This window comes from Hermetia illucens, chromosome 5 (assembly GCF_905115235.1).
Source record: "Hermetia illucens chromosome 5, iHerIll2.2.curated.20191125, whole genome shotgun sequence".
NCBI classification, from domain to species: Eukaryota; Metazoa; Arthropoda; class Insecta; order Diptera; family Stratiomyidae; genus Hermetia; species Hermetia illucens.
In genome coordinates, this window is record NC_051853.1 from 86,993,431 (window position 1) to 87,021,174 (window position 27,744).

The following is a 27,744-nucleotide window of genomic DNA, read 5'->3' on the forward strand; positions in this document are numbered from 1 at the left end:
TTGGGGATCCTGTCATTTTCATGTTTTCTATGATGCGCACTTTACCGAAGACCAGTATAAAAAGCGGTTGTTGCCTTTATAGTTAATGATTGCCCTTGTTACCAGAAGGGTTCTTCTTAAGCAGGGGAGAAAATCATTAACTAACGGAAAACAACTGAGTGTTTAGGCGGTAACCTGGCGAGGCCAGGATATATTCTCAGCAAGGCAGCCGTGAGGGATTCTATCCTTTTTTCAAGGCATTTAGGCGCAATTAACCAAGAATAAAGGTAGCCGAGGATTGGTCTTGGTTCGTCTGGTGTTTGCCTTCTCAAGATTCAGAGCTCGCCTAAGCCTTCCAAATTTTCTGAAGAACATTGTGCCCTGTCATCAACTTCAAGGTGTATTCCTTCATCTTCTTCTATGAGAAAATCATGCCCATATCGGTATATTCCGATTTTGCCCCAAATGACGGGCAGCGAGACGACTCGATAGATTGTTTTTCACTCACATTATGTGGTATTGGGTTAGTATGAAAACTTACCACCTAGTAACCGTGCGTGTAAAATATATCAGCAAGAAATCCCGCTAAGGGTGAGATCCGCACTGGTCTCTTTTCGCCGAAGGCAAAACACTGATTAATTTTTTTTTTTCAAAGGTTAAAACGATTTATGGCGAAGGTGTGATGAATGAAATAATGAAAGTAGAACGAACGTTGATGATCCGATGTGTGAAAGATATTTCATTTTGATTGATAAATTGATGCAAAGTTGAGAAAACTGCACGTAAGGACCAGCGATTCATAGTCCACGCTATTTTTGCGATGTTCCCACAATTCTCGTTATCTCCCTTACACGAAACAATTAAGGAAATGCTGGGGTTCCAAAAGTCAAATGCAAAGTTGATTAAGCCGAAAAGCTAACGTGACTCCGTTGAGCGATTTAAATTGAAAGTGAAGACATTTTAACCTCGGGTATAACTAGAGATGAAACCTACCTGGTTCATTATACGCCTAAGATGAAAAGACAGTCGTGGCTTGCCTCTTACTTTTCAAACCGATCCTGCCGCGTCTCTTTTGATGGTCGCACATACCATTTTTATCCCTTCCTCTACAATCCCCCACGGCTCTATTCTGCGCTCTTTATCAGGTTTATGCTTTATCAACGACTTTTTTCCTCTCCGTACTTGCTCTGCCTCTATACCTGTTGTACATTATATTATCGTCTAAGGCCTGTGTCTCCCTTCAATTAAACCTAGACACTTCGATTCGTTAGTGCTCTGTTGATTTTTTAGCGCCAAACGTCAGAAAGTGTCATTCTATGTGCTATTCGCTCAAATCCTCATTCACTTCCTTTTCCTACTCTCTTGACGGATATGAAATCAAAACTGAACTGAAGATCTCGGAGTCAGCTTCGGCAATAAGCTCCGCTTGTTCACCCGCTGCATCGAAGTCATCATTCGGGCTGCAAAATTGTTGCGCCTACTTCGCTCCCCCTTTGATTTTGACTCCATCCAACCCTCTTTCCAACGCCCTCATGTGACGTGCCCTCGAGTACTACTCCATAATTTGGTCACCCTCCCATAATTGTGATTGCCTTGCCTCCCAGATAGAATCTATCTGGATTGATGGACTGTTCTGCCGAGATTGTAAATGAGCTCTTCATGGAAATCGACTTTGTCGAAGCAATAACGCACAACAGCTTGGTCCCTTAAATTTTTCTTCCTCCGGTAGTTTTAAGCATAGGTTAAGATGTACTTGTAGTTTACTCTGTTTATTGTCTGGTGATAAATAAATAAAGTTTGTAAATTTTATAAAATTCACAATTGATCTTAACTTTGACATTTGATAGAATATCTCTTACCGTCGAACACAATTAGAGTGGAAATATCTCCCAAAGGAATTACGTATTTCAATAGAATGAAAATCTCATTTTTGGACGTGCCATACAAGCCTATTCTCTCAATGACACGTGGAATGCTCCCCTCATTATAAGGGATAAATGGATATTTTCGGAATTAATCAAGTATAAAATTATACAAACCCTAAAGGAGGTCCCCATTCTTATATGGAACAAAAAAAACGAAAACTTCCTAAGATACTATTCCCAAAAAGTATCAAATGTGAGGCCTTTTTATCTTGATTGGATTTTCCTAGAACCGAGTTTTCAGGAAAGTTAAGTTTGTTGGATAACTAATTTGGATAGGGAGAATGTGGGTTCTGTAACGTAAACCGAGTATAACTCCCATGAAGTTCAGTATTATGTCTGTCCAGGTTTCCAATTTCTTCCCTGAAACGCTTGAAGCTTTTCATTGTACGCAAATTTTGATCTACATGAATTTTTTTTTTTTAATATCGAGTGAGCGAATGTCGATACATCGCTAATGTCGCTATAAATATCCTCGACTATTTATTATCCTTGGTCCGGGGAGTTACAACCTAGAACATTGAAATAATTAACTGAAATAGGAGACTAGTTCTTCCGATGTCTTCTAATGCTAGAATCCTATTTATTACAAAACATGTACTAGATTGTGTATGATTCTAATGGAAACCAGCCAAATGGTTCGTGGATCTTATTGGAGTCTTTTACCCTGATGTCTCCATCATCAAATCAAAATCTTCCCGCGCAAGGTTTCATTATTCCGAGAGCTAAACCTCAGCTCGTTTAGTAACAATTTTTCAGGAGCTGAAAACATGATTAATTTCCATAGATATTGCTTTTGACTGTAGGTTCGAATGTTAGGAAGAGGAATGAGGGAAGAAAGAAGGGAGGAGTTACTTTTATTTATATTAGGAGCCCGATCAACAAGCTTATTGCTGTCATTCTAATGCCCCCTTAAGAAGGAGGCCATCCTAGTAGGACTTCTAATGTGACTCTGCTTCCTAAACTATCACCTGGAGAAAATCTGAGTGGTGTTTTCAGCTGTTACCAATTATAATACTATCAGAGGAAAAGAGAGCCTTACATTTCATATACGCGCGCCAGGCTTCCTCTGACCTCTCAAATTTGCAAAAGCCTGCGAACATCGAGGCATGCAATTGGCCTAATACATATATGATGTCTAAGTATTTGTCATAGTTGAAAAAAAAATCCAGATGACATGCGATTTCGTCAGGACGCGCCCATAGGAGCAGCGTGCCCGAAGTGGTTACCGGGTGTTGTTTGCCCTCTTATATACAATTAATACATTCATAAACACGTCATAAATTATATTGATGATAAAAACCGCGTAGTGAATTCAACCCCGGTCGAGACATATTCGATTTTAGATTCCCCTGTCCTGGACGAGATTGCTTAATATCACCAGGGGCCCATGGACCAGAGCAGTAGGAGAAAGTTTTTTCCCACTGGGTCCGACTCTTCGTCAGCGACTCCCTTATTTCTTAAGGAAAAATCATAGTTAAAGTTTTAAAGTTCAAGAAAAAAATCAAATTTGAAGAGAATTTCCGAAGTTGGCACACACTGATGAAGATAGTTAATAGCTGGTTCCCGAAATACGGAAGTTCTCTTCAAATTTATTTCTTATGTTTAGTCTATAAGAGCTTATAAATATTAAATTACAATTATGCATATGCCTTTAAAAAGGAATCCGATTTTGGTGAGATTCTTTGCTGTTCTTTGGAAAATTTCTATTTAATCGTCTGCAGTATGCTTGGAACAATTGTATTGTCGTTTTCATTGTTTACATGGTTGATCATCATCTTCATTACAATCAAGAAAGTTTATTTCGAATGACCGTGACCATTCATTTAAGACGCCAATATGGTAAATTATTCATTTAGTTCCTCAATGACTAATAAGAAAATTGCAAAGGAATGATGATGTTTACGTTGTTTTTTGCTGAATGCTAAAAAATAAATTGGCTCTTTTTTCCGCATTTTCGTAGTTTTGAGCTTATATATCCTTGGATGAATGAATTGACTCAGTGGTAAGGTTGGGATCAAATATCGGAGTATACCAATTTTAACAACTTTTGGGATTCGAACCTTTTACTTTTGTTCATTCTTCTATTACTCAGAGTGTTGCTCGTTGTTTCCACTACTTTCTGACAGAGCACGGATACCATATCAAAGGAATTCTTTACCTTTAGATTCCATGAATTAATCTATATCGTTCTTGGTACGCAGTTGCCAAAGTGCTGCTCTGAAAAGTCTCGAGGCTTGCAGTGAAGCAAGTGGAAATCAGGCGGCACGATATTTTATGAATATCCCGTTAAGGACAGAACATTCCATTTCAGCTTTTTCATATAAATTTTCAGGCAAAATCGCCTTGTTGTGGCATTCTCAAATTGTGCGCTTTTCCTTTATTAATCGGGTCAAACGCATAAATTGACGCCTCTAGAGGTATCCAATGACTCTGATGATCTCACAAGTGCATCATGGTTGAGGAATGTTTTAGGTAAAGACTAAACTCCTGTCCCCTGCCTGCTGTTAGAGTATCTTTTCACAGATGACTAAGCGCCGTTCGACGCCCCTTGGCTTCAACCTATATGGGATTAACGTTTCTTATTTTGCATCATTCGATAAGTCAACTTCAAGCGATTCGGATAATTTTGAAATTGTTTAGCACGGATATTCATCGAGGATGCTTACAAATTCTTCATCTTCGAACATTATCAGAGGGAATGCAAGATTGAAAAGGTCCAACTATCCATCTGAAAAAAAAAATAGGAAAAAAGTCATAATGACGCTCTTGTATAAATTCTAAACTTCAAAATACACTCCACTCCGATATCTACTTCAATGAAAGCAATATTGTAATATTTACTGAAAAATTTGATGGAAATGCTACTATTATCAACAAAGTTATAGTAGGTTGAAGTTGTTCCTTTCAAATAAATTCACTGCACCTTGACACCAAATATGAAATGCCTGTATCATACATAGGCACATTGCAGACAGGTAGAATGTTTGACCTCAAAAGGCATTCCTGTGGTTCCTCAGCCCCTCTATTCACCTGACCTCAATCGACGTGACTTTCTCCTTTTTTGTAAACTGGAAAATTCCCTCAAAGGACGTCATTTCCAGACTTTAGAAAACATGCAACAGAGCGTAAGGGACGTGCCGAAGACCATACCATTTGAAGACTTCCAGCTCTGTTATTAAAAGTGAGAACAATGTCTCCATTGGTGTGTAGCTACCTAATGAAACTAGTTCGAATGGGATAACACTGGTGTTTGAAGAGCTCAATTGCACTACATATCTATCGCCTGTATACAGTCGGAAAGCTAACGCCCGAACGGTTTCGAATATCATGTATAACTGTTTTGGCTATGTGGCATCGATATTTATCTCGAACGAGGAAGTTGCCCGAGTCTGGAATCCAATGAAGAATTTTGGCCTCCAAGATGTTGGATACACTCTGAAAATACTTATATTATCAATTTGGCTGAGTATATGCCCATCAGATGACACCAGCATTATTTTGAGTATATGCCGATGTGAGAAACAGGTGAACATTACGGCTAGGTTTTCGTTGCTAGCGGAGTCAACAATCCTTGTCGCTCGTTTCGTTATAGAGACTGTTACCTTCCATTATGTTCCTGTGAAACCTTTTGGTGACAATTTTATTGTAACCCCTATTAAAACTTTTTATGTCAAAAGTACTCAAAACTCGGGAATAAAACTTGCTTTTATGACATACGTCTTTTTTCTTGCAAATAAACATCTTATTTTATCCACATGTAATAAATAAGATGCTCATAAAATTACTACCAATTCTAAAACGGTCTCTATCATAGATTTCTGTCAACATTGATATCTTCAACTGGCTGAACTGAAACGAAAAAAGATTCGCCAGCCACATGGCAAACCCATGTTCAGTAAATAGGGAAGCAAGATATCCATTCCCTCTTTCCGTCAAAAACAGCCTTCAAGATTTTCAGCCACAATTACCTTTTCATGTTAGGTTTCTATCAATGGCCTCTTCATGTTTTTGAAGGCGGGACAATATTTTCGTAACCTTTTACTTCAGTAAAAGTGGATTGGAACTGAATATCATTATCATCTCTCTATGTATACTCTTCAGAACAAAATAAGGGTTCAGATGAGGCCACGCTATGACCTGAAGATTGACCTGAAGGACGGTTGGCGTGGTTGTGAATTATCGTATGCATGAAGATGAAAGCGTCCACCGGTCGTTGTGAGAATGGAGTGCCATCTGGCCTGACCAATCTGCTCGGTGTAAGTCTGAAAAGCCGCAGTACCCTAATTCAGCAAACCGGGGTCAATTTAAGATTTTAACGAGTCCTTGTCAGTTTGTATGCTGGTCAAATGAGGGTAACAGTTGTCCGACGTAATCTGTTCGTCGCAGTGAAATTAGAGGGCGCACTAAATTGCACCTATCTTCGTGGGCGGTCGTAGCACGAACTGTTTTCGATCCAGGATACACTCCTGGGATTCATAAAAAATGTTGAAAGGAAAAACATTCAGATGTATAATATTTCTTTTCAAGTAGTATAGCTACGAATATTGCCAAAGCAATTGATGCCTTCATTTTCAAGAGCTTTCTTGGAGCGTAAGGTAATACGACCAAAATAATTCTTGTACCAAGACGTACCATTAGTCATACTTCATACTTTAGGGTCACTTTCAATTTGTAGCCGGTCAACAACTACATGGTCACTCCCTTGCTGAGCTACATTGATCAGCCGAAATTCCAAAATTTTCAAGAAACGGAAGATGGAATGTTTTTTTTCCGTTTGATTTCATTTACTTCTTCAAATATAACTTTTCAGCATCTTTTCTATCCATAACACATGACTTTCTCCTACATTCTGCCTAAAACCACAGTCTACATCAATTGGATAAAAACTCAGGACTCCCTCACTGACTTGAAGGAAATGATCCTGCTTGGGTCAGCTTTGGCCCGAACTAGGTGGACCGTTCACTATAATTTACAGCCATAGTGTGTTTCCGCATCGATAGAAAGGGAACAATAAACAGTTGGCTAACAAACATAGGCACGTTCTATGGAAATGTGCTAGCGTTTGACGAACTGCTTTTCTTTTAGGTGAAGTCCAAACTAATTTTTAAATTTCTTGTTAGCAAAGTACGAGTATTTCAAACGTGCAAGTATTTCCTGTAATCCGAGAGCTTCAATTAAAAAAGGCTTTGTGACTCTTTTTTTTCGGTGAAGTTGTTTCTGACAATGGGGTTTGTCGTTACTTTACATATCTTCTTTAGATTTTGCCCTGTTATCTTAGTGTCGACTCAATTTTCGATGCCTCTTTCTCCTTTTTATTTTCTAACAAATGTCAAATCGGAGACCAATTTTAAAAACCCTTCAAAACCTTTCATTTGCGTGCCCACATGACTGGATTCACTAGGAGAAAACTACCGCTGCTTCTTCAACCTAAAAATGTCAATACCTGTGGGTGTGAGATTTCGCAACTTTCACATTTCTATCCAATTCCTTTGGGATTCATCCGTTTCCGAAAAAAATGCCAGTGGCGGATATGCAAGGGATCGACTTGATTAGGGCCTTGCTTTACACAAATCCTTAACCGACCTGAGGCTGACCTAAATGCTTGGGTGTAGAATAATATGAACTATTACAACTTTTAGAAGGGTATTAATCCAACTGAGCAGCGATCCTTTAGATTCCTCATAATAATAATTTTCAATTTTTTTAGACATTCAAGAGCTCACGCTGGGTTACCATTTAAATGTCAGTCACAGACATAATCTCAACTTTCCACGTTTCGCTCCCAAAAGAACGAGAAGTTTGTAATTAAAATGATGAACTCATAATATAGGTAAACAAACCTGTTGCATTTCTACAAAAACACGATGGTGATGGTGGCACATCTAAACATCTTGTCCTTGATGTCATCTGCGATTTTCAGCATCACAACAAAACCAAGAGAGCAGCATACAAGTATTGGTTCCCAATAGAATCTAATGGGGCTACTATGTAAAACGGAGCTGACAGCGCAGGAAAGCGGGAGCGCGGGCACATACCTAGCGAAAGGAGGAAGAAATTGCGTTAGTTAGTGAAGACAAGCGCCCAGACGCCTCTGTCGCCCCCTGGGCAATGGCGATCGCCATTAAATCACTCAGTCGTATGTACAGATTGACTGCTGAACTACCACATATAAATGCATATCTCGCACGCCACCGATGCTAAATTTAATTTTAGGCCAATAAATGACAAAAATATACACCACTTGTGGACCTATCAACCGATCGCCATGTGGTTTATTAATATCTTTTCTTGTCGTTAAAAGATTTTCCGTTGTTCGCTGTACAGAGAAGGGGAGAACAGATTCTATATGGAAGCTCAGAACAGTGAAACAGGTTCATCTTGTTTTCCGCGTATCGCTGTTGACGCTGGTTTATTTCATTTAATTTCTGTTCTTTTTTCTTCAATTTTGGAACACAAAGATATTTTTTTAAAATAGAATATAGATTCTTCCCCGCTTCCGATTCCATCCTCCCTTTGTCATTGCTCACGAGATATTTTAAAATGTTCCTCTCATTCTCCATTCATCGTTTGTATATTTTCGTCTTGATGACGTTTTTCGTGGACCTCCGCAAATAGAATTAATGAAGATAATATGCGATATCTTTGTCATCTTGAATTTATCTCAAGGTGAAAATGAATTTAGAGAACTTAGACGGGCCAAGTGATATGTGCGTGAAATATCAATGCTATGCGCGTATATCATCTCTCGCTAGGGAGACCAGCTACGATCCTCAAGGTGAATTCAAAACAAAAACATATTTGCCAGAAAAAATCGCGATCTCGCCTCCGGAATTCAGGTAGAAAGTTCCTGTCAAATCGTGCGTTCTAGTGAAATTATACAACTCCAGATAACTATCCATCCTCCATCATCATTCAGTGCATTGGGCCGTACATCATCAGCCACAGGGATCCATTTTTTCTCGCATTTTGCGTTTTAGATCATTAGCCTCAAAACCAACTTCTTGTGGATGGCAATGACTTTGGTACGATATGTACGAGCCTCGGTCTCCCACATATTTTCCGAGTGTCTGACGCATTTACGAATTCCGGGAAATGGGAGTGTGTATCATGCACAGCTTAATTAATATTTATATTTTGTTTTTGTGGACGAAGAAAAGATATTGAAAAGGCCTAGGGGATTTTTTTGTTTTGGGAATTGGAGTTAACCTTAAATTCCTAGACATTGTTTGGTCGGAAAGTGTTGTTTTTTTGTCAACCTTTGACCAGTAGCATTTTGGAGTTACTTTTGATGATATTTGCAATTTATTTGGAGGATCACATTTGAGATTTTTTTTTGTTAATTTATATATTTGACTGAATTTCAAATGGGGATGACTCATTTGTGGCTTAATACGGCGATATTGTTCGCAGTATCACGATACACTTCTACCTGAATTCCGGGGGTGCTGGATGAAATAATTTCTGCAGTGGTTTCAATTCTTATTTAAAACGTTCCCTACGACACTGCACACGCAGTTAACCAAAAGTCAATTTCGATAAAAAGCCATGCCAGGCAACTCAATTTCTGTGACGTTGTTGCACTATATGTCTTCGTTTCTCAGGAAGATGCAGACAATAGTAAGCGAGTGACCAATGTTGAAGGTATCTGTAACTGTTTATAAAGGATCAAAAGGAATTTTTCCATATGTCCCTAAATCGTGATAATTGTCCTTCTGAGACCGCTAAATCTTGGTCGATTTGAGTCGCAGCCGTGAGCTATATTGCCGTATTGATGAAGATCCGAATTTGTCATTTCCTCAATGTTCTCGGCATTTCGGGCTATCCACAACGACCGCATGGCAAATCTTGTGTAAGCGTGTGGCTTTGAAGCAAGGTGCAACTGGTACAAGAATTGAGGCCGGCCTACCATTTACTATGAAGTAAATTCGCTCAATTCATTCAAGAACAACGTGCTAGTTTTTCTGAAAGAATAATTAATTAAATGATTGGGCCTTTTTTGGAAAATTCGGTTGGAAAATGCGGTTACGTTCAATGTATTACGCTATCGAGAGATGTTCACAACTAAATTTTGGTCTGGACGGTGCCATATATCCCACAGCCATCGAAGCAATGAATTCATTGCAAACCAAATTTCTCCATCGAATAATTTTACGAAATTCACCTCTTAATTAGCCTCGATTTAATACCTGTGACTCTGTCAGTAATACATAGTCTTTATGAAGCCAATCGAATCGATTACATCCTTAAAGCTCAAAAACTAAATAAACTCGCAATTTTGTCAAAAAGTGAAACTTGTGCTGAAAGACATCTTTCGGCGTGGACATGGCGGACATCGGTCCAAAATAATTTTTCATTTATAATTTCCAAACCTTACTCTTTCTAATATAATAAAAATTTTAATCATTTTCATCGAAATTCTCTGCTTTATTTTATTTTGAAAACTCTTTTCGAAAACCCTTTACATATGTACATATGTGTATATAAAAGTGTAAAATTTCAATTTTCAACGCCACCTTCGAAAAAGGTGCAGTGGTTATGGATGGCGAAGGGTTCTGTTCTGCCCCGAACGCGATACATGGGACATCGTCCCCACACGGCAAGAAACAACACGGATTCTCCCGAAATTGTTTGACAAACCTCTAAGAAAAACTGTAGCCCTTCCGAAATTACCCCAAATTGTTCTTAATGATTGCTTGTCGGTAGCATGGCCGTGTACAGTTACAGTGGTGCCTTTGCCTTCGGTAGAAATGATCTTTTTTACATTTGATGCAGTTACTCGGAATATTTGTGACCTTTGCGGGAATAGCATCACGGGTACATCAACAGCAAGGGAATGGTTGCCGAAATTCAAAAATAGAGTCTTCAACCTCAACCACTTTTGAAGAAGGACGGTCGCCAAACTGTTTTAGAATTGGGGGCTGCGGCCATGTAACAGTGCTCAACCATCTTCACTCGATAAGACTTGCCAAAAAGCTCAACTCAACGAAGAAAACGAAGAAAGAAGTCTTCGGAAATAAGCTGTAAATTATCCAGCTGCAACGAATAAATGAAGCAATTCAGCTGAAGACACTACTCCGGTAAGAACAAACCATACTGCTTCACGACAACCTTAGGCCTGATGTTGCACAAGCGGTAAGACAAACTTGACTGGAAGACTCTTGATCACCCACCATATTCAGGTTTTGAGCCAGAGAGATACTTTTGCCAATGAAGAGAACCCCAAAAACTGATTCAACACCTACCCGACACAAGGCCGGACAATTTTTGCGGAACGAGATCATCGATTTTGATGACTTAGGTTGATATCACTCAGATTGCAAGGCGTAGATCCAAGACCTTGTGATGAAACCTGTCCGATGCTAAAAAATTAAAAAGTTTACTGTCCAAATCGTCACTAGAAAGTGCTCAACATGCTAACGAACTCTAGCATCAACATGCCAAGAAGGTGCGCTAGCCAGAGCACTCAGTATATTATAAAAATGTATTAGCGAAAGTGATTCAATTGAAATTTCAACAATTTGACGATGAAATTACCATTAAATTTCCATTCGTCGAAGACGAGCGGCTTTGTCTCAAAAACTCATCAACAAATCAAAGAGGTATAACGTTAGGTCCTAAACGGGGCAACCACAATGATCCTTTGACGAATATTGGGGAAAACAGTAGAATGGAACCTGTTCACCCTTGTTTGGCAAATGCTAGAGAGATGGGAATAAGAGTGAGGGGAAGAAAGTAAGTGAGGAAGTGAAGAGTCATAAAGATTAAGGAAGGTAAGGAGGCAAAAAGCACGTACAATAAAAACGCCTGACTACAATAATGGACTGAGTATCATAATCGATTTCTTTGATTATGATATCACTTGTAAAATGTATCCTTTATTTATCCTTCCTTTTGAAAAATGTGTGATCTTTGTATCCTAAGTGATTCCCCTTGTTTCCATTGTCTTACGTGTGGGCAAGAAGATTCATCTCCCGGCGCATTGCTTGAATTTGTATGTTAGAAAGAAAACATTCCACATATTCGACGTTCTTCGATAACTTTCACGTGAAAAATTTCTCGGATTTGCTCGTGTATTAGTGAGCGTCACTTGATTGTGAGCACAGCTGTTTATGGCTTGTCACATGGGATGGGGAAATACACACAAGAAAACCAACTAGGCATCATTGACACACCGCCACACTTTCACGTGAACCACAAGGACAGTGGGATAGTTAGCTACCTCGTACCTACTCCACGAATAAGAAAAGTTTTTCCGTGCCCCCTGTGTGTAGTTTTCTTGCATGCGGGCTATCATTATTTCCTGTTAGTTTTTACCATCTTTAATTCAAAAGATTGGTTGCCGAACGTATCGCGCACTAAAGCGTCTGCTAGCATAAAAATGCCTGAATAAAAGTTATATAAATTTTCATTATCCTGAGGGCATTTTATTATATTATTCATGCATATGTATTCGTGTTTCTTGGGAATGATTTTTTCATCACCGAGGTGAATGCTAATTCCACAGAAATGGCAATTTTGTGCCTTAGGTGCCAAGTGCAAGGTGCATGGGTTGCCAAAGGTCATCTATGATCAATTCGAATGGAATTGCTAATAAAATCGAATGGAATAGCTAATGAAATCATGAGTTTCATTCAGATTCATGAGATTGTCATCCTAATCATAATCATTCGGATGGGATCGAAACCCTCAAAATACACGATCTCTTTATTTTTGGCCTTAGTCACCCGAGAAGGAAGAAAGCTATTTCATAGGAGACTCACTGAATTGTGATACAAAGATAATTATTTTGGAAGAAGGATCGGTCTATTGCCAAGTAGTCCACTTTCATTAATAATATAAAAATTGTCGCATCTTCACATATTTGTACATTGGGGTTCCGAATCAAGTCTTGCAGACATTCTAGGAGAAGCAGGTATCATCTCCCGATTCGTTGTTTGTTGTATTATATTATTTCACCCATTGCATTTCCATCCTGGTCGTCTGCTGTTTTTTTTATCTATTTAGATAAAAACAGGAACAGAACCCTTTGTTTGTTACAGAACATTAAGTCCTTCTAATTTAGACCTATCAGTGATTTTTTTCAAACTAAGAAATTACCCTGAGCCTTTTTATGGTTCATTTCAGCTCGACATAGACTATTATTTGGTACGCCTTTATTCTTCTTGGCTCCTTTGGGAGTCCTGAAGGGAGCTAAAATACATTTCAGCGAACTATCGACGATATAGTTGAGGCACTATGCCCCATTTAGAGGTCCATGGCAACCCTATATTTATTTTCTTAGAACATGTTATTAACTCTTTTCCTCTTCTTATATTTTTAAGGAGTCTACCATTATTTCATCTACATCTATGACAAGCAAACTGCCCTTCTCAAGTGCTAACGTTCATGCCTTCTGAATTTTTTCAATTGTCTCTTCGTTCGCCATAGATTCCGAAAATATTTCAACGGTCCCCATTCACAAATGATAAAAATGGAATCTTATCATGCATTATCACTCTAATGGAAAGATTCCAAATCGATTCAATTCGAATATTTAAAGATAACCTTACCCGCTTGAACCAGTTTGTTTCTGGGCCATGAATGGATTTCAATAGATACGAGGTTTGGCTATAAAATGTCAGGACAATAGCAGTAAATCATTTTATTTTATATTTATACATATTTAATTAAGTTCAATAACCCATCGATCCCTACAGCGCCTCATGCCAATTTTCCATTGTTTGCTATATCTGTGAGCTCAACGCACTATAACTACACTTTTATGCGTCTTAATGCAGATTTGATCTTGAAGAACAGATAAAAATCACATGATATCAGTGCAGGTGAATAAAGTAGTTAGTATAAGACTAGGAAAATCGACCCAAATTAGAGGAATACTGTGTAAAACCCTAAGTGCCGATATTTCATTTAATATTGAAAATTTGGAGGAAACGAAATTCATGATCACTTAAAGAAGAAAAAGACTATTTTATAAATGATGCATGGAAAATTGGAGGATTTTTTTAAAGCTATAAACGGTGATCTTATTTTGTAATCAAACTACATATTTTTGAAACGATTTTCTCTAAACTTGGGAACGACTCAAGAATCTTTGAGACGTCCGGGCAACAAAATTTTTATTTCAATTATTGTTCCTAACGTTCAAACTCTCAATAATCCGAAAATTCGGCAAAACTGGACAACCTCAAAAAATAATGATGGATCGCTTTCACAACCTTTCACTGGAAAGTCCACCTAATTGCACACTGGCATGGGCATGCATATAACATTGTGATGCTAACTTTTAGAAAAGAAACGGGTCTGTAATATTTTTGGCTTGCCTGAAATGGGCTTCAGTTTCCCGAGAAGCCTACGACCCTTCTCCACCGTTCCGCCCCAAGTGCGCTGTGGTCTTGATCAATTTAACGTACTCGCTGTTGTGTGGCAAACAATTCGCCCAAATTTCTATCATATTGATTAGTTTCTGGACGTTATTTCTTTTATAAAATATTGGCGTAATGTAATCAGCCGATATTATATAATACTAATTTACAAGAGACACCTAAGCAACTAACAGTTAAGAATTTCATGAAACTAAATTCTAGAAACTGTTAAAATAATACATTTTATGTATCACCATTTTTTCACTTTATAGATGACAAGCAAATCGAAATCTTTTTCTAAATTCACCGCCGTCATTGCCTTTCATCGAAAGAACCGACCACCCATTATTCACGGAATAGGAAAAATAAATCTCCCGAGCAAAAAATATTTGTAAAAATGATAATGGAAGAATTTATAAAAAATATGAATTATTTCAAATAACATTTAAATATTATATATATATATATATTATGTCAATATATTACCACCATTGGTTATCAACTTCAACTGCATATCTTCTTCAAAAGAATGCATAGATATATTCAAAATAATAAATAATAGATGAATAATAAATAGTGAATTTATCATTCATGTTTCCTACATAAATTTTTGAGAATGTTCTCACTTAAGACGTTTACCTTTTCAGCGGAATTTCAAAATGATAATTATTAACACTAATTCAATAGCAATCACATAAACATATCCTACTTTATTTCATGTCACAATTCCAATAAAACGAAGATGTTGCTTTTATCTTGCGAATTTTTGTTCCCGTAACCCACTCGCTTACTTTATCAAATCCAGAGTGGAGATTTGATATCGGTATAATACATTCATGATATAAACAAATAAGAGTTTTATTTACTTGAATGTTGATAGAAATTTCTAAGATTTTTATTTTTGTACTCCATTAAATTAATTCCTCAAAGAGCAGAGGTCTTTTTGTTCTTTTCATAGCTTATGGTATCTATTTTATCTGTTCTATTCAAGAATAGATTAGAGATAATTCTGTGCATCTTGAATAAAAAATAGAAATTTTCGAAGATGCAGACCACCAATATTTACCGCAAAAAAAGTCTAATTGACTATGAAAATCACTGTGCTTACGAATCTTAAAATCAAACGATGAGCAAGCTTTCAGTTCAAAAGAAATAATCTATTGTAGCTATCATATGTGACGCATATGAAGTAATTTAAACTGCTTCCTTATTTTCATTAACCACTACCCTAAAATATACTGTACAGTAGGTAGGTTTGATCTAAATTAAAATCGGGATTGCTAGGATGACCATCCGTGTGGAGCCTGGAAACTGCTGGCCGGATCCGGAGAGATCCACGAAGGATCGCATTCTCAATGAAAGTCCTTCTAGCCTTTGATGTTAAGGAGGCGAGACCTCCTACCATACCTTGCATTTTACCGGACATCTTGATTTGGAGATGCTCTTCTAATAAATTTGTGAGTTCAACATGGAGTTATCAATAACTTTGGATATTGCGGAATAGTCAGTGGTTTTTAGGGGCTATGCGGGGGTAAAACTCTCCTAAATTTACAGAAAAGTGGTGAAGACAATCGTGCAGGTAACTAAGGAATTTCTCTGTTGAAGTGCCACACCGATATATGTTTACACGCTTTTGCACTAACCAAATTCAAAAATATGGGGGCACTTTTGACACTTCAGTTTCTCTCATATCATCATTGCAGACTTCAAGAAACAATTATTCTTTCAGCGGCAAATTTTTTTTTCCAAATCATAACTGACTCGTTCACAGTTGCGTCCATTCGTCATTCAAGCAGACCCAGTCAAAGCGCAAGCGATTTCGAGCTTCCCACTTCTGAAAACAATTATTCTCCGCGTACCTCGCAGTTAAATACTTCAGATATTTTATTGAAGGCAGGCCGTTCACAGTATTCACGAGCCATACGCCACTCACCTTTGCTTTGAAACAGAAGTCCGACAAAGCGTTCCCTCGCCAACTTCATCACATGAGCTTTATCGGCCAGCAGCATTTAAAATAAAGTAGTTGCCGACGCTTTATCACATACTGCAGAGATCCAAATTTTCCCCACCGTCAATTTTCCGGCAAACGGGTAGGCCTAGAAGGATGACACAATTCTTCGTAGTGCCCGGACCGACTTCAAATACACATTTAGCGAGTTTCCTATCTTCCATTCAACGTCCAGTATCTAATGCGAGACTTTAGACATGGCACAAAATCCATATATTCCGGTCGATTTCCGTAATGGAGCTCTTCATACCATTCATGATCTAGTGCACACAGACATCTGGACAATGAATCGGTTAGTCATCGCAAACTAAGGACATTAATTCTTGGGTCAGAAGTACAAGGCTACAAAACATGTGAGGAAAGAGGTAGGCGTTTTCCCTTGAATCACCAAGAGTTTCTACACAATTTATTTCGATTTAGCCGTTGCTTAGCAAGACTCGCACGATTTCAAGTATTACCACACATTTATCGATTGGTTTACGTGGTGGCCTGAGGCGATACGGATATATTTCTGCGCAATCTTGTGCTGAGGCCCTCTGTCAAGGGTGCGACAGTTATAATCACCGACCAGGGAATACAATTCGAGTCCTCCCTTTCCTCGTCACGGGACAACCGCGTATCAACTGCAGTCCAATGGCATATTTGAAAGATGTCGCTGAAAGCCGCTATAGTGGCCCAAGATAACTCCTCTCGATCGCTAGTTGTGGGACTCCCCAGTGACCCTGTACTTGACAGTAGGTCGAACCTTACCACAGCCTGATTGTTGCATTTCCTTAAAAACGCCAACCACGGGAGAAACGTGGCCGAAGTGTGCAAGGATCTCGACACCTGTACGAATATCCTAGTTAAGACGGACAATTCCCAGGAAATCCTCCGTTAGTAGTGCGAACGAAGACAACCGACATGCCGGCCACGGCGATTCCTTCCGTTGACAGACAGATATGCCCTCGCACCCATCCCAACCTTTTTCCCTCCAGTGGTCAGGAAAGGTCGACAAAAAGTAAACTTGATATCCGTTTGTTTCGATTACCAGCTGGTACAAAAAATCTACAAGTTTGGCCGTAGGCAGTGTGAGAATATTATAAGTTCAAATTGTTCTCCACAGTTGTTATCGATTAATTAAGTAGCAATGCACTTAATTACACGTCGGCATGGGCATGTACATAACATAATATTAAGGTGCTAATTATTTCAAACATGAGGTGTAAATGGTCAGTTTTAGTTTGAACATGTGTCATATATAATCATCGGATTTAGGCTTCGGGAAAATTTCGAAGCTAAGTATTTTAACAATTTGAAGTAAATATATATTTTGAAACTTTAATTTTTCATACTAGGAAATTGGAGACAGAAAGGTGAATTTAATAAAAATTCTAAGTAGGGTAGAAAAAGAATTGCCGCGTGCAATTTAATAAATTTTTCCAGCAGCTCAGCATTTGCAAATGAAGAAATATCAGAACTTCAATGCCTTCTATTGGTATTTTTTTAATATAAAGTTATTACTTAGAGCCCAAATTAGGATGAAACAAATGCCATTAAACGAACTGCTGTAACCATTTCATATCGCATATCTATGCACTTTATTTGTATCTTTTTCCAATTGTTTGACGCTCAGTGGTATTCATCGTTTAGTGGTTGTAAAATTCTTTATTAAAAAAAAACAGTCGCGGCTGGAAATGAAATTATTGGGTTTAATCACATGTCACTCAAATATAACTATTACCTAATGCTAAAAACTAACAATAATAGAATGTAACAGAATCTAATATGGGCAAATTACGAAATTTTCGTAAATAAAAAAAAATAAATATTTAAATAATATTTTATCTTTTCCTAACAGTACAGTCGATTGCAAAAACCAAAAATCTTCTAAAGTGTGCTAGTGAAATATGAAAAACTACAATAAAGAGAAGAAACAGAAATACTAGTTACTAATGACAATAAACTCTTGTTGTTCTGTCCAAGTGTTGGCGCTCCTCTCTGATAACATTTCAAATATTTACAGTGCAATACAGTCGTAAAAATTCCAGTGTTAGTAACAGTAAATGAGTTCAAAAAAATAATTATAAATGAATGTGAGCATTTGCTGAAGTCTTCATATTTTATTATTTCTTTGTTTAAATTAAGAAGAGAAAAAAAGATATTACCTCTAGAAAGAACTGACAACTACGGTTCCAGAATTAAAACTAAGTAAACAACAGTTAAAGGTGTAAAAGAAGGTGTGAAATATATATACCTATAATTTTATAAAATAGAACCCTTTTCAATGTTGGACGTAAACTTATAAAATTTCTATGGCACCATGCATGTCTTAAAGTTAGGTAAGTTGATTTATATTTACGAGCATATTGATTAAACGTTCTTTCCAATAATTGGTCAATAATTGATATTTTTTATTGAAACTCTTTTTTTTTCGATATAATGATTTGTTTACCAATATGTCATATAAAGAGCAATTTGGTATAGTATCCAATCGATCATGTCAATCCATTGGATTTAATATTAATCATTTATTTGTTTAAAATGAAATATATAAATTGTTTTTCGTTCAAATATTCCGTGAAAAATTATTTGGTTATCTTTAATTGATGATAAAGGTATAATTTACAATATGAAAACATAAAGGCAATGATAAAGTTTATTATTTTTAAACATCCCGAGATTATTTAGTATCTGAATACAAATATAAGCAATGCTATTCCAATCAGGTTGGAATTTCGATTTGGAAAATTTATCAATTTACCTTTCAATATTAGCTTTTTTTATATATGCAGTGCTTTTATAGCAGAAAAATGAAAGCACTCAAATCAAATCGTCGTAATTAAATATGATAAAGTTTCCAAAAAAGGAAAATAATTTATTGGTTTTTGCTAGACAAAAAACATTTCTCATTTGACCAGTTGAAACTGGATCGTAAACCATTTTAGAATCCACCCAAACAATAGGAAATTGAAAGATTACCAGCAAACTGGATAAACAAAATCTAAACAAGCAAGTGGCGTGCCACGGTGATGTAGGGTATGGTAGAGTTCTCATGTGGACAGTAAAAATTATATGCCAACTGTTCATGCGCATAATTCTCCTAGTTTTGCGATGTTTTGCGATTCGACGAAGTCAATTATACAAAACAAAAAAACATCAGTTTTAATATTTAAACAAATTTTTCTATTCTGTTACCATAAAATTTTCCAATTATTATCTTTTAATCATTAATGATAATATATTGTCGTGACGAAAACAGGATACTAACCATCGCTTAGCTGTAGTTCTAGCAGGTATATATGCTACCAATGTGGTTTTAGTGAAAAAGCTCAGGAGCTTCAATTAGAAACGCTGTTCCTGTCGCTAGTAGAATTTTCATTAGGACACATCGATATTGCGGGAGCCACTTATTCACATCCTCATAAGATCGGAAACGGGGCCTCTAATTTAATATCCTTATATCATCATCATCATCAACGGCGCAACAACCGGTATCCGGTCTAGGCCTGCCTTAATAAGGAACTCCAGACATCCCGGTTTTGCGCCGAGGTCCACCAATTCGATATCCCTAAAAGCTGTCTGGCGTCCTGACCCACGCCATCGCTCCATCTTAGGCAGGGTCTGCCTCGTCTTCTTTTTCTACCATAGATATTGCCCTTATAGACTTTCTGGGTGGGATCATCCTCATCCATACGGATTAAGTGACCCGCCCACCGTAACCTATTGAGCCGGATTTTATCCACAACCGGACGGTCATGGTATCGCTCATAGATTTCGTCATTGTGTAGGCTACGGAATCGTCCATCCTCATGTAGGGGGCCAAAAATTCTTCGGAGGATTCTTCTCTCGAACGCGGCCAAGAGTTCGCAATTTTTCTTGCTAAGAATCCAAGTTTCCGAGGAATACATGAGGACTGGCAAGATCATAGTCTTGTACAGTAAGAGCTTTGGCCCTATGGTGAGACGTTTCGAGCGGAACAGTCTTTGTAAGCTGAAATAGAGTCTGTTGGCTGACAACAACCGTGCGCGGATTTCATCAGCGTAGTTGTTATCGGTTGTGATTTTCGACCCTAGATAGGAGAAATTGTCAACGGTCTCAAAGTTGTATTCTCCTATCCTTATTCTTCTTCGTGTTTGTGTTTGACCAGTGCGGTTTGATGTTGTTGGTTGATTCGTCTTCCTTCCTATCCTTATATGGAATTACTTAATTCTTGATATTCAGTTAATGTTGGTTTATTGAGAAAATTTCTCTTCAAATGTTCCCTGAATATTACATTCCTTTAATGCATCAAATGCTTACAAGCCAAAGTTTAACTCATTTTAAGGAATATGACAGAAATTATAAAAATTTTGATAGTATCTTAAGATTTTTAGTGATACTAACTACTAACAACGGCTCCTGTTTTTATTTATTAGTTTTCTATGAAGCTCCTCCTTCCTGAGCATCTTTTGGATCGCTTTCATGAATTTTGCTAACGCACTCGAAATTGTTTTTGAAACTGGTATATAGTCCACGACATTCTTGGAGGACAACAGTGGCTCGGTGACAGTTTTCACCTTCACTATATTGGGAGATGGCATTTCCGAAGATATGCGCGAGACCCCCGTCTCCGGTAGGAATTGGGTTAGTTCGTAAGTTTAATGGAGAAAATCAGACGGAATGTGTGGGAAAATATAGAGCCTTTCGACTCTCTAATAACCCTGGGGGAACCCTGCTAGCTATCGCACATACTGTTTTGTCAGATATTGTACGGTAAGCACATGTTCGTAATACAATTAATGCATATAGAGGCCTATTTTTTTCCGGTGCTGCATAAAGCAAAAGCAAGCTAGCAAGTGGTTGACGGCTTTGCCTTGAGCCACGTTTAGTCGGCACCATTTTCATCAGCAATGTATTTACTCTAAGTGCTTTTGTTAAGTACTCAGAATATGGTTTGAAGTTTAGCTTTTGGTCAACCATTAGTCCTAGGTATTTGAAAGCCTGGTTCCGAACATATGCTTGTACGCCAATTTTAGCATTTATAGATGTTCCTTTTTTCTTTTCATGATTATAACTGCCTCAGTTCTACAGTTACTCTTAAAATCGATTACGTGCTTTTGCCGAGGGTCTGTATTGTATGGAAGTGTACGGTTGAAATCATTCAACATACTAACAAATTAGAAATTTAAAAAAATGGTATTTCCCACCGAAGAATTTCATCTTTGAAAAGCGTATTCATGGGTTTCATAAGTAAAATTCGCTAAAAAATGGATAATGTTCCACCCGAAAATAAAAAACGACGGAGCAAAAATTATTTCTTGAAGTCGGGAATGAAAAATTTTGTGTGATCTGCGAAACAAAAAGTTCGAAAATGTAGTTCAAATCAAACACTTCATCAATTCAGACTTAAATTTCAGCTGAAGCAATGCCGAACTTTGCAAAGCTCAGGCTTACGAGGAAAAGTCAAATTTAAAGAAAAGTATTTGCAATGGACTGTCCGGGATTGAGGAAAAGTGTTGGGGTCCGACGAGTCCAAAATCAACTGTTTGGGATGGGATGATCACGAGTGGATATGAAAAACTCCCAGTAGTTCCATACTTCTAATGACCATATGCGTTGGAACCCACCACGGAATAGTCGAAAAACTGACTAACAGATTTGAGAACCAAATTCCGGGCATTTTCAAAAAAGGTGGAATTGAACGCTTCAGACATCGTCTTCCAACAATCCCATAGAAGACGTACGGGAACCCTTTAAAAAGTGTCCCGATTGTAGAATTGTAACCTCAAAATACCGTACTACATTATTACCCGCAGGGGAGAATCGACAACTGATCCTTTTGAAACCCCAGGCCATTTAAGTCCTCGCCCGAACCGTAGCACAACAGCCCTCCAAGGAGTAAATAATAAAAAATACTTGAAGACACCTACTTTGGTTAGACCTTGCTTTAATTTTGCTCCATCTAGCAGAAGTAAAGGCCGTGCAAGATTTATAAACCTCCATTGCTGCCTCCGCAATTTTCGTTCGCCTTCCCGAATTCAAATTGCTTATGTGAAAGACCACCATCTTTTTACGATTGGCATAAGCCCCACGTTCGATTAGTTTGACGATTTAGTTTAATAGGCATACGCCCAGAGGCTTATTTGTCGTCGGAATTAACATTAGCTTCTATTGCTTCCGCTCCCTTTTTGCAATTGCGCTGTCAATATTTGAACGAACCAATTCGGAACTGCCTTGACTCTCACTAACAGAGACTTATATAGGATGTCGTCTCACCCTGGCGCTTTATTTTTGCATCCTCTACGACTTTTTTCGCAGTTATGTCAAAATCCTTGACATCGGGATCTGTCTGAAAAGTGGGTTTGCTTCATTTCAATCTTATGAGAAAAGAGTACTAATAATATCCCGCAATGTAACAGGGGGTTGACGGTCGGCGCTGAGCGTTTACTTTTGATTGATGAGTTGATCGCATTATATGCACCGCCTGTTTGGTCGAGGTCGGCTTTCTTGCATGGATCTTGAAGTGCCCAATCCTACTTCTCGAAATGACACGTTAATGCTCTTTTCTTGACTTTTTATATTGTTCTGCAACTCTTCCTGACTTTAAGGCAATCTTTGCGGTATTCTTCACTATATTTCCACTAGAAATTGAGCATTCGCTTCTTAGTATGGAAGCGTTGTATTTTTTCAATAATTTATAACAGCTTTTCTTCTGTGTTTCCTATCATCATCGTCTCCTGCAAGAACTAATCGAATTTTCTGATGGTCTAAACTGCTACTGCAGTTCTCTTGGTATATTTTGTCCTGCTGCTACGCTCCGCCTCCAGTTATAGCCTGATGGTCACTGTGCGTATATTCCTCACTCGTCTGCAACAAACAAAATGTCTATTATCGACCCCATATCCTTTCCCAAATATCAGCAGTGTTGACTCCGCCAGTATTTGTCAAAACTACCTTTAGACAGGAAAATGCATCCAGGAATATGCGGCCTTTTGCGTTTGTTTCACAACTTTCTTAATTTTCGGTCCAAGCATTGAGGCTATTATTATATTATTATTGTGGTGATTACTGTCAATACTGTCTCTCCCTCTGTTATACTTAATTTCCTGAAAATCGGCGAAACCATTTATTATGAAACTTGCTAGAAAGATGTAGCATATGAAACCCTTTACATGCAACAAGTAGTGACATTTTCTGTTGAGTTTGAGGGGGGTGTAAAATTATTTTTCTTAGAATATGGTCATATGAGACATCAAATGAAAGGGTTCAATTAGTAATTTGGTCTGTTTTAATTTTTAACATCAGTTGAGGAGTTAAGGCGTTGAATGTATGCAGTGTAAAGTGAAACAAGTCTCGCTCAAAAAACGTATCCAACCTTTAAATGTGAAAAAAATCAGACTTTCCATTCCAGTTTCCCATTTTCGGGAATTTTTTCGAGGTACCACATTTCAGTCGTTTCAGCTCCCATGTAAAAAAAGCGCCTCGATGAATCAAAATTATCCTAGTCTACGAACGATAGAAATGTATCATGAATAAGTTATTCAAATTTTAAAGAATTTCATTTGATTTGAAAAGTCCATAGCGCGTTTAAAAGTCGTCAGATGCACGAGCGGACCCGACAACCCCTTACCTATTTAACGCTTTAATTGCTAAATGATTTGGAATATCGGGGAAAAAAAAATCTTCACTTTATCATTGTTCCTAGTATAAGTATAAACAACGATGTTGCTGGTGCAACCCATCATTTCCAGGATTGAATTTATTTATTAAGCATTGTTATAATTACTAACCGCATATTCACATGACGTACAAGTCCACCATATGGCATAACATTACATCCCCTATTACTAAAACAATTCGTTCAATTGAAAATTAGTTTAATGGTTAAACGGTGATCGTCCAATCGACAAGGTTAAGCGTTGTTAGGGAATAGCTAACACTTAGATAGGAGTCCCAGTAAAAATCTAACTTTTTTTTCTTTTCCAGTTAATTTTAAAGTTTTGTGGCAGTCCCACTATTATTAACAAAAATATATCAATTCAAAATTTGCTTTTTCATGTGAATATGCTGGGAAACAGATTCAGTTGTTTGAGATTAGATAAAGGTACTCGGCAGATAAGCTGACCTCTGTGAGATAATTTGTTAAATAAATGGAGGAAACTTACCTGCAATTTAGGTGATCTTGGAGGATGCTCTACCCGTTTTTAAGAAAAAAATATTGTGTCTATTTCTCTTATATTAAAAACTAATATGTAGTAATTAAATACTTTCGAATGAATGAATGAATGAGGCTAAAATTCCCCATATTCTGCCAAATTTCTGTTGTCTTCTGTTTATCGGATATAGTGTACTTAATACTCAGTATTGTACTACAAAACCCTAAAAACGTGCTCTGCAAATCTACAAGAAGTCTTTGTTTATATAAGACAATTGTTTTCTCTATTACAAAATGCATTTAGTAATTTTCCATTCGATTCACACTTCGAAATTTACGTGCTCTCAATTTATTCGGTAGTTGCTTGCGTGTATGATATGCAGAGAAATAGCTCTTGAAGCTTGCGAAATATTTTAATAACAATTATCATGTCTATTCCAGTTACTATGCCAAAGATACTCTCGAGCCTTACGCAGCTACTCGCCTCCATGTATGCCAAGCTGCTGTATCATTTTTGCTTAGATAATTTTCCTAAATGTTTATCTAAACTTAATAGATGCTTTGCAAATGTAGAGTTTTGAAGATTTGGTATTTCTATGTTTTTCGGGGAGCAGAAACAGCAAAGCATTTTTTTTCTGAAAAATCAAATAGTTAAATACTCCTATCGTGTAGTTTGGAGAGTGAGGCTTAGTTGATAAGGAATTCATAATTACCGTCTGATTAGTTTGCAAAATTATCTTTTGTCTGCTACCAATTGAAAGTGAAGACAAATTGCTGTATTTTACTCATCAATAGTCAATTAGTCGGCAAAAAACGTACAATAAAGATGTTCGTTACCGCATTCTTTACCTGTAGTTAAACGAGCGGCACATGTAAGCTTAGGTCAAACTCTGGATGCATTATATTCACGCAAATCAGCTCAGCTCACGTTCAGTGGGGATGTTGACCAAAGTGAACATATCTCGGACTTCTGCTGTTAACCCAGCTTAACAGATTTTCTTGGAAATAGCGTTATAATGAATTGGATTTGGTAACATTTTGAGTGGAATTCTTGGGCAAATAAGGTTTCCAGTTATTAGCCTGGGCTTCACATAAGATTGTTACAAGAAATTGTATCTTTTAAGGTTTTGTGTCTGTTTTTCTGTCTGTCTGTTACACGCACTTTTCTCAAAAATAACTACACCTTTTGAGCTAGCATTTGATGGACATATGCAGATTTAAATACCACGCTTACAATGAAAGGATTCATTTTGGTATAGTTTAAGGAGGTAATTGTTTTCTCCAAAAATAGCCACCTGCGGTATCAAACGGAAGTTCCTGGTTAGTACTTTACGAAGCAGATATTAGATTTGACATGGGTTGCAAAGTAGAGGAGTGAGGGACTAAGAAGTATGAACTCAAAATGAGACAGGATTCATTCTCAGAAACTGAACATAACTGAAAAATCTGAGGATTCCCCTAGGCCTCAAATTACAACCCACATCGATTTTTGTTCAAATAAGGTTAACAATAGTATGTTACTATATTTTCACATTTTACTGGAAAACCCCCTCAAATTTATATTACGATTACAATAGCCTAGCTTAATAAATTTATGTACACTATGACTTACTAGCACGTACAACTGAAATCGCCGTTTATTTTAATATTTTGGCATAGAATTGAGTTTCCGCTTTGTTCTTAAATTTCTCCATCGTCATTGAGGTCAAATGTATGAAATCCAGGGGAAAAAAAGAAAATTCCGTACCTTAGAGTAAAAATGTGCTAACAATTATGGAATCTCTGTCTATCCGGCTTCAGACTGAGTGGAATTGCTGTGATGGTATCGGAACGTTTGACGATTTCTGTAACGAACAAAAGCGCATGAATCGTCCCTAGAAAATCACGCGTGATTGAACTTTTTTCTTTGTAAAATGGTGGCCAAAGTGATAAAAAAATTAGTTCAATCAAAAAAGAGGCATATTGAATAATGTTGGGTTCGGATATATGTTGTTCTGTTCCAGTCGCTGACGAAAGTCAACTCGCATTGGTTCTTATAGCCATTCGTACATTTCAAGCTTATTATAAGCCACTGGCTTTTGGCTTGGGTTCCCAGGGGCTAATTGGTAACTGGCGAAATGTAATCGCCGGGGTCATCCAAATGCAGCTCCACAAAAATGTCTATCTACATTTACTTGCAATTCAAGAATTTGGTAAGGAATTTCCATGTTTCTATATCTTCACGACATTATATTCCAGAAAGTTTCAGATGCCTGTTACTACTGAATTTCGAAACGAAAGGGACCTTGAGTCCCACAACTGTTGAACCAGAAGTGCGCAAATTCGGGAATGATATCATCACTCTCTAAATTTTATTTTCGAAAGTAAAAGTAATTTTACTAAAAGTGATCAATAGAAACAATTGGGTTTTACTCAGAGCAATATTTGTGGTCTGGAGCTTGGAATACATGAAAATCATTTAATTCCACCTAGCCACGGATAAAACTGGGGGGAACGGCTCCGATCCAAACCAATCGACCTCGCTATCCGCTAGACAAAGATTGAAGAAGAAAAGGATAGGAAATCCAATACAATAATGAACCACATGTAGGGAGGCTTGTCTGGTTTTAGCTTTCATGAATTTTTGTCACCTTCTAGAACCAGTCTAAAATGTAACTCCTTATTCCATTTCTGCTCGAAAGTTATATATCATCCGAAATCCGAAATTTACTTTAGCAATTTCGCGAAAACTTACATATCTTCAATTTTATTATGAAATCCATGATCGCAAATGACATTTTTTTCCCTAAATTTCAGTTAACAAAAGGGATGTTTACGATAGAATTTTCGCTGAATATTGGTCGAGTTTTGATATATTTCCGAACTTACCGGCACGCCCTGTTTCCATAAGATTCACCTAATAACGGAGATATATACGGAAAATTTCTCTTCCATCCCGATTCCTATGTGATTTCAGATTATTCTGGACCCTGCATGAGGGACATTTCAATTAGGGTCAATTATCACTTCCAAGTCGTCTTTACAACGTGTACACGGAAGAGAACGTTTGTCACTCCTTGACCATACCACCATCTACAAGCATTACTCCTCATTTCCATATCATGTTAAATTGCTTACTCCGCATGCCTGCAGGATATCAAGGTCAAATTATAATAAGCAAATTATCATTTCTCTGAAACGTATGTACGAATGTAATGGGGCTTGTATAATTTTGCACGCTTTGTATTCGCTTTCATATGGATTCCACTCCAAACCCCATCTCGCCCGACTCCAGAAAGAACTCATTGGAATGGTAAGTTGGTTTTTGCATTTCTTCGTCTCTGCTTTCATGATTTTCTCCATCAAATTACAAAA

At 37.5% G+C, this 27,744-nt stretch overlaps 1 protein-coding gene across 8 annotated transcripts in view; it reads left to right on the forward strand.

Moving 5' to 3' along the window:
* The window catches only part of LOC119658055 (histone deacetylase 4), a 322,316-nt gene that overhangs the window by 208,287 nt on the left and 86,285 nt on the right, over nt 1-27,744 (forward strand). Inside the window, exon 2 of one of the 8 annotated variants that reach the window (XM_038065303.1) lies at nt 18,115-18,595. The exons of 6 other annotated variants lie outside the window; for them this stretch is intronic. In XM_038065303.1, coding sequence (XP_037921231.1) covers nt 18,577-18,595 — 19 coding nt within the window. In that variant the 5' untranslated portion in view covers nt 18,115-18,576. The remainder of the gene's footprint in view (nt 1-18,114; nt 18,596-27,744) is intronic. One more of the 8 variants, XM_038065304.1, reaches the window with a different exon arrangement.